The sequence below is a fragment of the Dromiciops gliroides genome, chromosome 2 (genome assembly GCF_019393635.1).
Source record: "Dromiciops gliroides isolate mDroGli1 chromosome 2, mDroGli1.pri, whole genome shotgun sequence".
NCBI lineage: Eukaryota > Metazoa > Chordata > Mammalia > Microbiotheria > Microbiotheriidae > Dromiciops > Dromiciops gliroides.
The window spans coordinates 643,812,758-643,829,500 of NC_057862.1; the positions used below are offsets into that span (position 1 = coordinate 643,812,758).

Sequence of the window (16,743 nt, forward strand, 5' to 3'; positions counted from 1 at the left end):
GGAGGACCTGAATTCAAATCTGGCCTCAGACACTTGACACTTACTAGCTGTGTGACCCTGGGCAAGTCACTTAACCCTCATTGCCCGGGGGGGAAAAAAAAGACACCAGAACCTGATCCTTTGATAGAGAGATTTTCCCCATCCCCTTCATTTTATCCAGGAAAATTGGGGAGAGAACTCATTATTTGATGAGGAAAATAATTTGAGGACAGATTTTCTCTCCAAAGTATCTTCTTTATTTTTATTATAAAAATAGGGACAAAATATTTCTTAAGAAGTTTTTTCCCCCCTTAGGGAAAACTTGATAGGTTTGAGAATGTTTTTTCAATGCTGTATTAAAGACCTGACCCTCTGGAGGCATAATAATCTACTTAAAATACACTTAGCAATACCCTCTGGCTGAAAAAACATTTCCAACTCATATACATTTAAAAAATAATAATAAAATGTCCCTTTGGATGCTTATTTTGACTTTCTGCCCAGGATCAATTGCAAAAGTGCTTCTGTTTAGAAAGTACAGTTCAGCCAAAATCCAGCTTGTTTTTCAGGAACAGGGAACTGGAGAGAAAATATGATGAGGTATTAAGCAAGCTTGTGTATGTGAAGGGTTTTGTTGTTGTTGTTATTTTTTCCAAATCCATTATTCAAAGTCAGTATATCCCTATAAAGGCTCAACTTTCCTGCTTTAACTACACACATAAGCTTAGCCTCTGGATGGCACCGGGCCCACCGAGGAGGACTGTGGGCTATAAAGGTGATACAGGTAAAGAATTGGGCAGACTCGGCCAGTTCTGTTGCAAATGCCAGCAGTGTCGTCTGAGCAAAGCCCCAAGTTAGCTTTGCTGATGCTGAATCTATTCATCCTCCCAATTCACTGTTTTCTTTCTAGGATTGCCCTGGGGTCGCTGTTTCCCTTTGTTCCCTTTATAAGACAACTTGCAAAGTCTGCTATTTAACATCATTTATTTCCTCTTCCCTATCCCCCTCAACCCCTAAAACTCTTTTAACATACAGATTTAAGGTGAATTTTCTTCTCTTCAATGGACAAATTCCAATCTTTATACTTTATTTTTCAGTCATCAGAAAAATGGTAGGCTTTCATTAAAGTCCTATAAATCCCTGGGACATCCTTCTCAAGTTTATCGATTAAGAAGCTTAGGTCTGAAGTAATGTGATCTCTCCAAGAACACAAAGTGAGTCACAGAGTACTCCGACTTTGGGATTCACACACACACACACACACACACACACACACACACACACACACAGAGTCCCTCCAATGTCACTGACCATCAGGTGAGGAAAATTATTTAAATACAGCAAGGACCTTTATAAAACAACGAGAAAGGGCTCTCATCCCCTGCTCTCAAAGGTTTCTTTCACTTGTTCTTTTGCTTCTTGGCTAAATTAACCCATAATGTCTTCCCACCAAAGGTTAAGCCTTTTAAAGAAGAGACGACACCCTTGGCAGTAGCCTGGTCCTTGTAATCAAGGAAAGCCCTGCCCTGTGATCCCTGCCAATTCAGCCTCAAAGGCACCGCACCATGTTCTCTCAGAGTCCTCTTCATATCGCTCACTCTAGCATCCAGAGGAATGTTCCCCACATAAACGGTGGTGACCCCAGAGGATTCTGTTTTTGAAGTTCGGTGCTCATCGTCCCAATGGGCAGAATGGGTTGAGTCTGAAGGCATGTGAGAGGCTATATGGCCAGTTTTCTGGAGGGGTGCTTGCTGGTGGCTGGTTTTCACATGTGCCAAGTGTTCGTTCTGTAAGGTGACATCTTTCCCTGCTTGCTTCTCTCGGAAATGAAGATTCTTTAAGATTGGGATTCTTTCCATCATCTCGTCACTGATCTGAAAAATTTAAAAGAGTTTCAGCTTTTCCTGGTCCACTCCAAGAGGGATCACAAGACTCAGAACTGAACCTTCAAGTTCACCTAGTTCAATCCCTTCAGTTTTGCAGGCAAGGAAACTGAGTTCTTAAGTCAGTCACTAGGGAGAAGGACCCACAGCAAAGATCAATGGCGACTGAAAGATAGTGGGGTAGAGGGAGAGAAACGGTGGATTTTGAGCAGATTTTCTGGCTTTGAGTCCCAGCCCCATTGGCAGGGTAACTACAAGTGAATTTTCACCTCTCAGTTGTTGCCAAAAGTGTTCTGCAAATTGTAAACGAGTCTTGGAGCTATTACTGTTCTAAAACACCTCTACAAATTTGACCATGCTCATGGATTTATTATGGCAACAACCTTCTATTTGTATGGAGCTCCCAACGGTTTAAGTATAAGCCTTCAAGAAGCTAGGTGAGGTATGTGTTAACTAGCTGGACTGAAGGACACTGGATTTCCCATAGAGCTTCTCCATGGTTCAGCAGATGTACAGAAGCAAAATGGGGATTCCCCAGCATCTGCAAGATCTCCTAAGGATCCTCTGCAGCCCCCTCCATCATGGGTAATGCCTGTAAGGGCTCAAGAAGGAATTTCCCTTCTGAGTCCCCAGAGGAGGTTCTAAGGTAAGATGAATCCACTCCTCCCATTCCTAACCCTGGGGCTCCAGGTGGGCGAAGGTTTTCATTCAGCTACTGTTCTCTCACTAGTTACAAACTGAACCTGAGGCTCTGGGACAAGGCCCGGAAGACAAGTTCTTTTACTGGACGATAGAAGGTACAGAAATAAGGCACAGACAGGAGTGAGTTCGTGAATTCTGAGAGCTTCCAACCGTGATCAGAGGGAGAACTGGGCTTCATTTTATGGGACATGCAGTTGGATCTGAGTTCCTCTAGACTTGTAATCCAGCTAGTTCTGGGTTCATCAGACATAACAATCAGTCAATCGACAGATCATCTGGAGAGCATCTAAGTCATTGATGGGAGTACAAAGGAGGGTAGGGGACATTCACCCTGGATATTCCAAGATCATAACACTTTTTAGAAAAGAAAGTAGGGCAGCTAGGTGGCACAGTGGATAAAGCACTGGCCTTGGATTCAGGAGGACCTGAGTTCAAATCCAGCCTAAGACACTTGACACTTAACTAGCTGTGTGACCCTGGGCAAGTCACTTAACACTCAATGCCCTGCTCCAAAAAAAGACAAAGAAAAAGAAAGTAAACTGTTAATAAAGTTTTGCAAAAGGATTATCTTTGTCATATGTTCTATCAGTTTGGAAAATATGATTAAGAAATAGGATAAGATACAATTCTTATTTAAGGGACTTCCCAGAAACAGATACTTACATGTTTTAATCATTTCTTATCCATGTACAGATTATCCACGTCAGAGTTTCAGTTTAAATGGTAGCTAATGTCTATAATAATTAAGTAAAAGGGGAGATTCATGAATCATGTTCTTCTTTAAACTCTGGCTCTCCAATCTTGGCTTGATTATGATTCTTGCAAAATGAATTTCACAAGTTCACAAAGTTAGGCAGCAATTTAGGCTAGTCATGACGTACACAGGGTAGTGAAGTAAGGAAGCATTTATTAAAGGCCTACTACGCACACTGTGCTAAACCCTGGGAATACAAAGAAGGGTAAAAATAGCCTCTGCTCTGAAGGAGCCCACAGTCTACTTCCTGGAGGGAGACAACAGGCAAACAACCATGTACGAACAAGACATATACAGGAGAAACCAAAAGTAACTTCAGAGGGAAGGCATTAGCATTAAGGAGGACTGGGGAAGACTTCTTGTCAGAGGTGGGATTTTAGCTGAGACTTGAAGGAAGCCAGGAATCCCGGAGGCAGAGAGAAGGCGATCCTCCCAGACCTGGGGGCGGCCAGTGATAAAAGGACAGATTTGGGAGATGGAGCGTCTTGTTTGGGGAGCAGCAGGAGGGCCAGCGTCCCTGCATCCTAGAGTGTGTGGAGTGAAGCCTGGAAAAGCAGGAAGTGGCCAGGTCATGAAGGGATTAAGAGTCAAACTGAACCTTTTATATTTGATCCTGAGGTAAGAGGGAGCTGCTGGAGGCTACTGACCTGGTTAGAACTGCCCTTTAGGAGAACCATTTGGGATGGAGAGGGGAGAGATGAGGCAGGGAGGCCAAGTGGACAACTACTGGCACTGTCCAGGTTGGGGCAGTATCAGAGGAGAGAAGGGGGGAGGTATGTGAGAGAGAGCTGGGAGAGTGAGAGAGGGAGGAGTCGAGGGTGACACCCTAGGTTTGGAGGCAGCCAATCGGAGGATGGTGGGGTATCTTTGACAATGATAGGGAAGTTAAGGAAAAGGGAGGGGGTGGCAGGGTCTGGATTATAGGCAAACTCCATCTATCACACAATTCTGTCTAGGTAAGGTCAAGGTGGGCTTTTAAGGGGCAATGTGGGACAACCAACCCAACGGAAAAAATCTCTATGGATAATCAGTCTGGGGATAATTGAGAGCCAGAGATATCTGTGCATATGAAAATTTATGTGGTCACTCATTCTTATCAATAAAATGCAGCTTCAAGTCCAGCATCTTAAACAATTCATGGGCAGGGACACATAAGTTAGACTGTTTGCAAGGTGTGGATTTTCATGCTAAACATGCAGGACTATGGATCCCTAGTAAAACTGACACATTCAAATGTGAATTGCAAAAATACACTCCTTGGTGAAAACACGAGTTTTTGGACTGTCCAAAAATCACTGGCTCTTATTTGGAGGTGATTACATTCATTTCTTGCAGATAGCGAAATCCCTTCATCTTTAGGTGCGATATCATCACCTTTGGCTGAAAGAAACCCTGTTTCCATAACCCACCGTGACATGTAGGTCAACTACTCATTCCATTGAAGTTACTATTTTGTTTTCAGCTTAAGTGGTTATCAAACAATGAGAGTGTCTGTAGCGTTTGCTGGTTAAAAATAATTTCTATGCAGTGTCGCTCTTAGTCCTTATGATAACCTTGTGAGTCAGGCAGATGAAGACACTCAGGCTCTAAGAGCTGAAGGGATTTCATTTCTCAATGTCCCATAGAGTAGTGGAGCTGAGTTTCAAACTCTGACCTCTAGATTCCAAGCCCAGCACTTTCCCCACTGTATCTCACGATCCGCATAGTAAGGGAACATGCCAGGCATAGACACAATGTGACTTTCACTAAAACACATCTAGGAGGCAATGCAGAGAACAGCTATTGGCTTAAAGCTTTCATTTATGAAGTAGAACAACCCCAACTAAGAAAGCCCCTTTGACCAAAAGAAGAACAACTAAGAATGAAGCCAGGCTAAGAGATGACTGTGCTGAGTGCTGGGGAAACGAAGACAAGAATGAAACTGCCCCTGTCCTCAGGTAGCTTACATTCTATTCAGGGAAACACGCACCTGTATAAGGAAATAGAAGAGAAGGACAGAAGAGAGGTGAGATGCCTGGCGGCTGGGACAGGCCCTAAGTGGCCTCGGACCAGGAGCGCCACTTGAGCTGAGCACTGAAGGAAGCTGGGAGATGGAATTCTGGGGACAAGGGAAAACAGGCCAGCTGGTCTGATTTGAGCCGAGACTTCGGGTAACTGCACCAAGACTGAAGCACAGCCTGGAGCCAGACTTTAGCCAGCAGAGGATTGCTATCATCTTCTGCAGGCACAGGGAGGCACTCATGCTTCAGGGGAGCAGAGGACTCCTGGACACCTGGCCTGAACAAGGACTGAGCTTTTGCCTTATGGCCTCATCTGACCTCATCCTAACTCTGCTTATATGATCTATCAATAAACAGAAATGATCTTTTTGCACAGCAACTGAAAAATGGAGCTAACAGAGGATGTATAATTCAAGAACCAAGAAAGCCACAGTCACAGAATTGAATGATTTAAAGTCAGAAGGGGCACTGGCCTTGTTTGTGTCACAGGTCCCTGGGGCAGTCTAGTAAAACCTTTGGATCCCTCCTCAGAATGTTATGAAATGTATAAAATAAAACACACAGGATTACAAAGGAAGCCAATTATATTGAATATAGTTATTGAAATATTTTTGAAAACCAAGCGCATGGACCCCGGGTTACTCCCTCTCCTCATCATTTTGCAGGAAAGAAAAGTGAGGCCCAGGGCTGTTAAATGACTTTCTGAAGGTCACACACCTAGAAGTAGCAAGTCAGTCCACAGAGTTCAAGCTCTTAGAGATGTTTCCTCAACATTATCCTTTTTTTCATGTTGGAACTGGAACACCAAGAAAGCACAGAATGAAAGCCAAGTAAATTTTCAGATCTTTTGGCAAGAGGAGGTTGGGATAGGGGAAATTACCAATTGCCAAATGAAAGGAGAAAAACAAAGTATAAACATGACAGCAAGCTTTGAAAAGTGGACTCAATACTAGAGGGGAGACAAAAATAAAGTGCTTTTCTTTTTTTAAAAAATCTTCTTTAAAATTTTTTTTTCCAATTAAGTGTAAAGATTTTTTTTTGCGTTCTAAATTTTTCTCCCGCCCTCCTGAGGTCAGCAAGCAATCTGATATAGGTTACACATTACAATCATGTTAAATGTATTTCTACATTAGTCAAGTTGTAAGAGAAGGCTCAGAACAAAAAGGAAAAAAATGCCAAAAAAGAATAAACAGGGACAATAACAAAAAAGCGACAACAAAAATGAAAATAGTATGTTTCAATCTGCATTTGGATCCCACAGTTCTTTTTCTAGATGTGGAAGACATTTCCCACCATAAGTTAAAGTACTTTTCTTTTCTTTTCTTTTTTCCTTTTTTTGGTGGGGAGGGGCAATGAGGGTTAAGTGACTTGCCCAGGGTCACACAGCTAGTAAGTGTCAAGTGTCTGAGGTCCGATTTGAACTCAGGCCCTCCTGAATCCAGGGCCAGTGCTTTATCCACCGTGCTACCTAGCTGCCCCCTAAAGTGCTTTTCTTAAAAAGAACCTGGTTTAGCTGTAAGTCAACTCAGCAGGAGAAATGATTTAGATCTGCGTGACTGTATGCAAGTCTCAGAGTTTCTGCCCCTGTATGTTGATGCTGCTCAAACACCCTTCAGATTCAAATGACTAGCATTTATTAGTATCTACAACATACCAGGCGCTGTGCTAAGGGGGTACAAAGGGGTACAAAGAGGCAAAATCAGTTCCGTGTCTCAGGGAGTTCACAATCTTGACAAGGAGACAACATGCAAACAATTGTGTTCAAATAGGATATTCACAGAATAAACTAGAGGTAACAGAGGAGAGACACTAGCATTAAGGAGGACCAGGAAGGGCTTCTTCTAGAAGTTGGGACTTTAGCTGTGCCTTGAAGGAAGCCAGAGAAAGAGACGGAGAAGATTGTTCCAGGCCTGGGGGGCAGAGCTGGGAGATGGAAGGCCTTGCGTGGGGAACAGTCAGGGGGCCATTGTCCCTGGATCTTTGAGTACGATATTAGAAGACTGGAAAGGCAGGAAGGGCTTCATGAACCAGAAAATTTCATAGTGGAGGTAATGGGGAGCCCCTGGAATTGATTAAATGTGAGGGTGCCAGCCAGTCTTGAACTTTAGGGAAATCATTTTGACGGCTTGGGGGGACGATAGACTGGAGTGGGGAGAGACTTGAGGCAGGGAGGCTGAGCAGAAGGCTACTGCAAGTGTGGGGCGATGACGGCCTGAACCAGGGCGGTGCTTGTGTCAGTGGGAAAAAGGGGGTCATGCAAAGGTAGAAGTGACAGGGCTTGGCAACAGTTTGCATATGGAGTGTGAGGGAGAGTGATGAGTCAGAGATGACAACTTGGGTTTAGAGCCTGGGTGACTGGGAGCGTGGTATCCCTTCCAACCTAACAAGTCATATCCTAAATCTACATCTTTTTCTCAGTCACTTGGAGTGAGGACCCTTTGGCAAATACAAGCTCACTTTACAGCTTATGGATATTGGGTATGGGGCCTTATTCTGGTAGCTGAAAAATTTGGAGACAGGAGAAAAAATGCAAAGAAGCCACATCGCATATATCAGTTTCCTGCTTCTACATGACAAAAAGGAAGTCAAGGTATGAACCACAATGAAGACCTTAGGGTATCCTAGAAGTTCCTGGAAGAGCTTAGGAAGTAATGCCAAGTTTCCAGTCGAGGCTCATTTGGAACGCTATGTAAAGGATAGCCAGCAACTTCAAATGAGAATGCCAGGCTGTTTTCACTGGGTACTACAAGACATTGGGAATGTCTCAGGCAGATTACCTCTCCAATTAGAGTGGGCCTTAAGCAGAACTCTATTTAATGCTTTTGGTCCCTCGGATCCCCTAGCTCTAATCTTTTGGGCCTCAGATAATTCCTGCAGGCAGAGGAGAAAGTAACCCTAAATGCAAGAGGAGAAGCTTCAATTAAATGTAAATAACCCCTTCCCTCCCCACAGCATTTTTCCTTTCTAAGTCTGTGAATGAGATTTGATGACCTTCACTCTGGTACTCTCCCCCTCTGCAAACACTGTGTTCACTCACAGACAACTTCAGCATTCCAAGGAAAGTTACCCCCATGTAAACAGTGGTCACAAACAAATCTCTCCTGAGAGCCTACTTCATTTCAAGGCATTGCACTTGGCAGAGCTTTGCCAAAAGCTGTGCCAGGGAAGGGCAGCCCTACCTGATCACACTATAAGCCATAAGTCACCGAGGGAGCCAGAGAGCCAGGGTTTCTCCTACGTCCTTAGTTACTCTTCATGAGCCAATCAAGAGCTGATACTCTACAAGATATGTGGAGGGAGGGCCAACAAAAAGTGACAGATTTTTTGTTTGGTTTTTCATCTTCTTTTTATTAATCTGTCCCTTCCACTACCCCCCCCATTAAAACACACACAAACACACACACACACACAAATAAAAGAAATACCTCAGTACATATCTATCTAGTCCAGAAAAACAAATGCTCACATTAGCCATGTCTGAAGATATTTGGAAGACAGTGATATTTCTATCATCTAGGCTAAGCATGTCCAGTACATGTAAAACTCTCTCCCCCTCTCTCTCCACCCCCCCCCCACCCCCACTGTGTGTATGCACACACACACACACACACACACATACTTACACATATAACCCTACGTAATTGTTTTAAACCTGTTTTCTTCAACCTAGTGATTTAAAAAATGGTCAGCACTAAAAGGGTCTAACCTTTTTAAGGAAAAAAAATTGAAAAATGCAAGAATTAGGGATGAAAAAGTAAATGAGTTCAGTACAGGTGATAATTTCTTCTAACTGTTAGAAATAGGCTGGGGCAGCCAACAATGGAAAAGAGATACTAAGAGCCCTTTGAGGCATAAAGAAAAGGAAATGTTTAGAGGAGTGGAATTTTTGTCAATGATTAAAAGAACTACAAACACCTAAGTGGGATATGAAGCTGTTTTGCTTTCTGCTGTTGGGAATTCTGACCCCATGGCAGGGGCCTGCCACACAACCCCAGAGGCACTGGCCCCAAAGATGTGGGGCCTGTGCTGCAAGGCCCGGAAGAGCAGTGAGCCACTGAACATCTAATTCCCTTCACTCTGAAGGGATGTTACATACTTGACTCTCCTAGCTAAGGCACAGACACAGCTCTTGAGCTGTTTTGTCACTTGTTCAACGAATGTAGCTTCTATTTGTCTTTGTCTAATTGAACGCAAGTGCTCTAGAGAAATCTGAGCCACAGTAGAAGGTCTTTGCAGCAGAAATGCCTTTTCAGAGCATGTGAAAAACCAAAGTACGGCCTTCTTACTCACATCACAAGAGTCTATTTTTATCCTCTGCTGGCGCACACACAAAACATAATCAACTGGGAGAATATTAGAAATTTTTAAAAAACCCACATAATTATGTATGAAATACTAAAAAATAAAAACCACACTCCTTTTACATGCAATGGTGTCTTCAGAGACAGAAACACATTTCCTTTTATCTCAGACTCTTCATTTCAGGTATATCTGGTTACTTGCAGGTGCAAAAATTCCATCTTCTCTCCCCTATAACTTAAAGGTTTTTGCTGCTCTTTCCACTCTTAGCAACAAAGTCAGGGGTGGGGAAACCTACCTGAGCCACATGTGGCTTTTTGCAGCTGTACAGATGACGGCCATTTTTATATTTGAAAAATGACGACTCTCGGCTGAAATTCTTAGTCACTCAGCATCAGCTGACAGAAACTCCCTTTGTAAGACAGATGGACCTCAAGTCTCCTGACTAGTCTTTAGCCATCTTACTCTCTTTTTCCTGGCCAGCAATTAGGAACATTTGTTGGGCTCTGTCAATTTTCCATGTGAAATGAAGGCTTGTTGCTTATTAAATTAAACATAAAAACCTTTTTATTTTGTTCTTATGTGGCTAATCACTCTATTTTTAAAAAAAGCTAGATGCAATTTAGATTGTAATTTTCTTATATACTAAATCCCTTTTTATTGAAACATATCGAATTAATTTTTTAAAAAGTATCTTCTTTTTTAAAACAGTAATTACTGGGCAGCTAGGTGGCGCAGTAGATAAAGCACCAGTCCCAGATTCAGTAGGACCTGAGTTCAAATCTGGCCTCAGACACTTGATACTTACTAGCTGTGTGACCCTGGGCAAGTCACTTAACCCTCACTGCCCTGCAAAACCCAAACCCAAACCAAACAAAAATACACCGGGGCAGCTAGGTGGCGCAGTGGATAGAGCACCGGCCCTGGAGTCAGGAGTACCTGAGTTCAAATCTGGCCTCAGACACTTAACACTTACTAGCTGTGTGACCCTAGGCAAGTCACTTAACCCCAATTGCCTCACTAAAAAAAAAAAATACACCAAAAACAGTAATTACTGACACAGATAAGAGGAGAACTAGGCTGTTCCCGAATCTGTGACAAACTATCTGGACATCCTTGGATGTGTTATGTTCTCTAGGTCTATTTTCTCATCTGTAAAATGAGGGAATTAGATTAAACTGTCTCTCAAATAAGGAAGTTGTCATTCAGTTGTTTTAGTTGTGTCTGACTGTGATTCCATTTGGGGTTTTCTTGGTAAAGGTACTGGGGTAGTTTGCTATTTCCTTCTCTAGCACATTTTACAGATGAGGAAATGGGCAAATAGGGCTACACGACTTCTCCAGGGTCACACAGTTAGTAAGTGTCTGAGACCAGATTTGAACTCAGGAAGATTGAGTTTTCCTGACTTCAGGCCTTGTGCTCTATGCATCATGGCACCCCATAGACAAGTTCAAATTCTTCCTCAGACACTTATTAGCTGTGTGACCCTGAAGAAGTCACTTCATCTCTCTGTGCCTCAGTTTCCTCATTTGTAAATCATCTTGCAAACCTTAAAGAACTATATAAATATTAGCTGTAAAGCCTATAATTCTATGGTCAGTTTGGCAAAGATAACTAGAAATGGTAACCGTCCCACATAATAAAATCCAACAGAAATAAGAACTTCTGCGTGATCTGAGCATAGGAAATGTTTGCTACAGAGGCAAAAAAGATGTCTGTAGTTGTCTCATTAGTACACTCAGAGGCAGAGAAGCATTGGTGCCCTGTCAGGGGGGTCACAGGAGAGAAAATAAAATAAAATGATTTATTCTATTACTTGAAACATCTATAACTTCATAAAAAACAGTTCAATTTTGTTAGAACACAGCTCATTGTATATGCCAATCCATAAGCAATTATTAGGTGCCTCCTGTGTGCCAGCTCCATTGCAGGCACTGGGAGTACAACTGCAACAGAGAGGAGCTTACAATCTAATGCATACTGACAACCTAGCATGTATTTTAGAGTTTTAATATGGTACCAACAAGGTCTAATTAGATGCAGCAAAATATCAGTGACAACATAATGGGGGTAAGCATCAAGCTGTTAATGGTGGTGGTGGCTGTTCCCATCTCCCAACACCAAACTCGCAGAGGATGAACAGCGTCATAGCTGGGCCACATACACTGAGGCAGGAATAGCCTGACCATTTCTGAGAGTGGGAGTAACCCATTACGGCCCCTAAGGCACACAGGACTTAGACCAGAAGACTGGGCCCAGACCTGGCATGGTGGCAAAACTATTGGGCTGAGAGTGTGAGCACCGGAGTTTGAAACTGAACTCTGTTACGACACTGTGTGACCTTGGGGAAGTCACATCCCTCTTGGGCCTGAACATCTTCCCCTACTCTGCTGGATAATCTCTTAAGTATCTTCCAGTCTTGGGGCAGCTAGGTGGCGCAGTGGATAGAGCACCAGCCCTGGAGTCAGGAGTACCTGAGTTCAAATCTGGCCTCAGACACTTAATTAACACTTACTGGCTGTGTGACCCTGGGCAAGTCACTTAACCCCAATCGCCTCACTAAAAAAAAAAAAAATCCTAAGTATCTTCCAGTCTTAATCCTATGACTCTACTGGGCAACTCAGTCTCTAAGGACAACTTTTCTCACTTATAAAATGGGGATGATAATACACTATCTACTCCACAGAGTGATTATGAGAAAGTATTTTATAAAATGTTGAGTGCTACATCTAAAGTGAGCTATCATCTAGCAAATAACGACTTATTCTTAGGAAAATGGCAATGTGTCCCCTCCTCATCTTGATCTGTCTTACATCTGTACCAACTATGGGACAGGGAGCAGTTGATGGCGGATCCATGTGAAGGGAGGTTGCCAGGGGTCTGCCCTCTGACTTGCACACTCAACACAGAACCATTATTGTAAATAAACAACTACTTAGTGGCTCACTCACCTTCTTTTCCAATCACCCAATGGAGTCAGAAACCTGGAGATGATGAGACTTGCTCATTTCACTTAAAAATCTTGTTGCTCCACAGAGTTTCCCCCATCTATTTCCTCCCCCCCCATATAGTGAGCTAATTCAAGAGCGATAGTTTATATTTATACAACATATTAAGGTTTGCAAAATACTTTACACAAGGGAACTCACTTGATTCTCACAAAAACCTGTGAAACGGACCTAAAATGATCACTTCCACTTACAGGTGAGGAAAATGAGGCTCACAGTCAGATGACTTGTGTGTGGCCATATGCTAGAAAGCATCGGAGGAGAGAGTTGAGGCCAGGCTTCTCCTGTCCTAACTCCAGATCGGTTCTTCAGCCCCCTTTACTGTGCAGGACTGCCTCATCACGATAATGTCTGTCACTGTATAGTGCTGTGTACTCCCTAGAGACTCCCAAACATCCATAGTGACTAATGCAGCCACCCCAAAAGGTTCATTGAATCTGATCTAAAGCATGCTATCTATCTCATCCGCTTCAAGTTACTCGATATGGAATACAGGGAATGGCTCACCCTCAGCTCGATGTTATTTCTGGCTAAGGTTCATCCAGGCTTACAAAGAGTGTGTCTGTAAAAAACCCAAAGTTACACTTCAAATGAACCTCATCTTGAAAGCAAGTACTTTGGGGACATTAAAGATCTCTTTTTCCCTTGATGAGTCAGTCATTTGGGTGAAGTAAATAAGCTCAACATATTGTGAACATATGGGTGACAAGCACCAGTCCCAAAGAGGGTCATGTGTTGAACATGCTAAGCTTTTAAAATAGATGAAATTATTATTTATTTCCTTAAGTCTAGAATATGAAGATGACCCTTAGGGGAAAAAAGCTACAGTATCCCTAATTAGGAAGATAAATGAATCAACTTGGCAAAAGAAAAACTGGCCAGATTTTGTTCTTCAGTGGGCAATGTGCTGTGATGGATGGAGCTACTGATGGTGTGAATGGGGCAGTGCCTGAGCGGATTGTGATGATGGCTGATCTTGGACAATGCAGTGCTTGTGGAGGTTTGCAGCTCTACCTAGAAACATCCTATGGTCACCCTGAAGAAGTGTTTTCAAAAGCTTCCTTGAACGCTGCACACCTGTCTAGCATGGCTGATGGGGCTGCCATTTCCCAGGAAGCTGTATCCTGAAGGATATGCCCATATATTCTTTTTTTTTTGTGGGGCAATGAGGGTTAAGTGACTTGCCCAAGGTCACACAGCTAGTAAGTGTCAAGTGTCTGAGACCGGATTTGAACTCAGATCCTCCTGAATCCAGGGCCAGTGCTTTATCCACTGCGCCCCCTAGCTGTCCATGCTCATGTATTATTGACAAAATTGCAAGCTGACCTCCTTCTATCCTCATTTCAACTTATCACACAAAGGCTGTTTGGGTATCCTGCATTCGTGCTGTGCAGAGGTAACCTAACACAGTGAAAACCGCTGGACTTGGGAAGCGCGAGCCCTATGGTTCAGAAGACTTAGGGGCAGGTTGGACGAGATGACCTTTGTGATCCCTCCAACGCTGAGATTCTGTGAAGGCGGAATTGATGGGCTGTGTGCTCTTGGCCCGATCGTGTGGCCTGTCAATCTCCCTTTGGGGAGCGGTGATCAGAATACTATCTAACTCAATAGTGCCGGCATGAAAAATATGTCCTGCATAAATGGGATGCATTATTATTGTTGGTGCTGTCTATTCTCTTCATGCGGACAGTACGAAACTGTGGTGCCAGTGCTAGGCTGGTTAGAACACAAGAAAGCGTTGCCAGGAAGGCTGCCCAGTAATTCAGGGTTCAGTGAGCTTGATCAGATGGTATACATGGAATGGCTTCATGATCATCACAATAGCACCTATGATGGGCCAGGCCCTTTGTGAAGCACTTTACAAACATTACCTCATTTGGTCCTTATTATAAGCCTGGAGGATAGGGGCTATTATTACTCCCACTTTACAGGTGAGGAAACTGAGGCAAACAAGTTGAGTGACTTGCCCAGGGTCACACAGCTAGGAAGAGTCTGAGGCTGGATTTGAACTCAGGAAGAGGAGTCTTCCTGACTCCAGGACTAGCACTGTAACACTGCCTGGCTGCCTAGAGTCAGATTGACTTCCTTGGTAAACTTTAGACTCACAGCTGTGTAGCCATGGCTCCTTAAGCTACAGCTCTGTGTCAGCAGGGTGACACCAGGCTGTCAAGTATTCTGCCGGAGGTCTGGAATATTCCCTCAAGCAAACTGGCCATCCAGGCAGTGCGGGTGTGCCCTCCACTGATGCTAGGGATCACACCCCATTCACACTTGCCTATCCCTTGACTATGATCAGTGTCCTCCCAGAAGTCGCAGCAGAGAGTTCACCTAACACGCCAGGGGCCTTCCTTGCTTTTCCCTGACATATCAAGGATCCTGAGCGAATGCACGGGATGTCCACTGGTGGGTCCATGAAAAAGCCCCCCAGCCATTGCCCCCTCTCATTCTTCTCGAGAGCCCTGGAGCCATTCTATGTCACAGTGTGTTCACACCCACGAGGCTTCTCTACTGCCCTGAACAATACTGATCTTAATTCTCCAGAAAATATCATGTTCCACAACTGGAGCTACTCAACACTGAGAAGACAATGGAATGAAAAAAGCTGGGCCTTTGTTTCTGTGAGAAATTTGTCAGTCATGAAAGCAGTTGCACTTTCTTGGAGGCAGCCCAGGCTGCTCTCTCTTCCTCTCGGTTACTTCTATGCCCAAATCATTCTGCACACTTTCTCTGTCTTTCCAAGATCCATGCGTTCTGACTGAGGAGTTCTAAGCTGCCCAGCTAGCTGTGGATCTTCATGCATTTGCTTTTCTCGTGTGGATGGCTACACATTTCTTCCAAGAGGCACTGCAGGGCTCTTGGGCTCATCAGCTAGGTCATGCCCAAAACGAATACCTCTAGAACCCTAACTTAGACGCTCAGATGGCCGGATCTAAGGGCCTTCTTGACCCAAAGCCTCCGACATTGCTAGTCACCCTCTTCTCCCTGTTACCCTCTTCCCTCTTGAATCTTCTCCTGATGCTTTGATTGCTCCTGCTCAGTCTCCTTTGCTGGATCTTCATCCAGGTTGCCCTCAGAAGACATCAGGGTCTTGGGAAGACTTTGTCAGGCTGTCCACTTTTTTTTTAAATATGACGACACAGGTGACTTCTCCGATATCTTGTTTAATTTCTCATGATCCACCTGTGGAGGGCAAGTCCGTTCTGACTTGGAAGCAGCAGCTTTTCACTTAATCATCTCTGTAGCTAAGCCATCAGCTCCTGGAGCACATTTCCATCAATGTTCCCACAGGCTCTGACAGCTGCACTGATTTTTTGCAAAGGTGGAACAATTTCGCAAAATTCTCTCTGTAGCCTCCTTCCTGAGATGGAGTAAGGATATCACACAGGTCTCTGACACTTCCCTAGTGTCTTTCTTTTAAGTACCAGCTTTAAAAGCCTAGAGACCCACAGACTTTCCAGGTGCCACAGACAGCGGATGAATTATTTGATCTTAAAAATAAATGACTGGGGGGCAGCTAGGTGGCGCAATGGATAGAGCACCGGCCCTGGATTCAGAAGGACCTGAGTTCAAATCCGACCGCAGACACTTGACACATACTAGCTGTGTGACCCTGGGCAAGTCACTTAATCCCCACTGCCCTGCAATAAATAAATAAATAAATAAACAAACAAACAAACAAACAAATAAATAAATAAATCTGGAGCACCCTGTAGCCAATTTAATGGTGAGTTTCTCCCCCAAGTACATCACTGGGGTCCATCTTAGAAAACTCCTGCAGTTTCAGAGACCCTTGGGAGCCCAGAGTGTCCTGTATTAATACGCCACAATAAGGCAGAGGAAGAAGGCTTTAATGGGGACAGAACAGATATGTGCCAGGGATAAATAAATCAGCCTTTATGAGTAGAGTGGTTGAGAGGGAGTTATGACTCATCCTTCAGTCAAATTGACATAACTCTTGAGGGGTTTGCAAGCATTTTCCTCATAGATATTAAAGCAGACTCGCTCCAACTAGATAGTTAACAAAGCCACCTAAGTAAGTTCAGGGGACCTGAATTGAGTGATCCAGAACAAACCAATCGTTACTGAGTAGAAGAGCTAAAGACGTTATAAGTTAAGGA

At 43.7% G+C, this 16,743-nt stretch overlaps 1 protein-coding gene across 9 annotated transcripts in view; it reads right to left on the reverse strand.

Annotated features, from left to right (window-relative positions):
• Positions 1 to 213: 213 nt before the first annotated feature.
• Positions 214 to 16,743, reverse strand: part of MTHFSD (methenyltetrahydrofolate synthetase domain containing) — a 50,826-nt gene continuing 34,296 nt past the window's right edge. For 5 of the 9 annotated variants that reach the window (XM_043985325.1, XM_043985322.1, XM_043985326.1 and 2 more), the window contains one exon: positions 214 to 1,853. In XM_043985325.1, coding sequence (XP_043841260.1) covers positions 1,380 to 1,853 — 474 coding nt within the window. In that variant the 3' untranslated portion in view covers positions 214 to 1,379. The remainder of the gene's footprint in view (positions 1,854 to 16,743) is intronic. The other 4 variants (XM_043985321.1, XM_043985327.1, XM_043985319.1 and 1 more) reach the window with 1 other exon arrangement.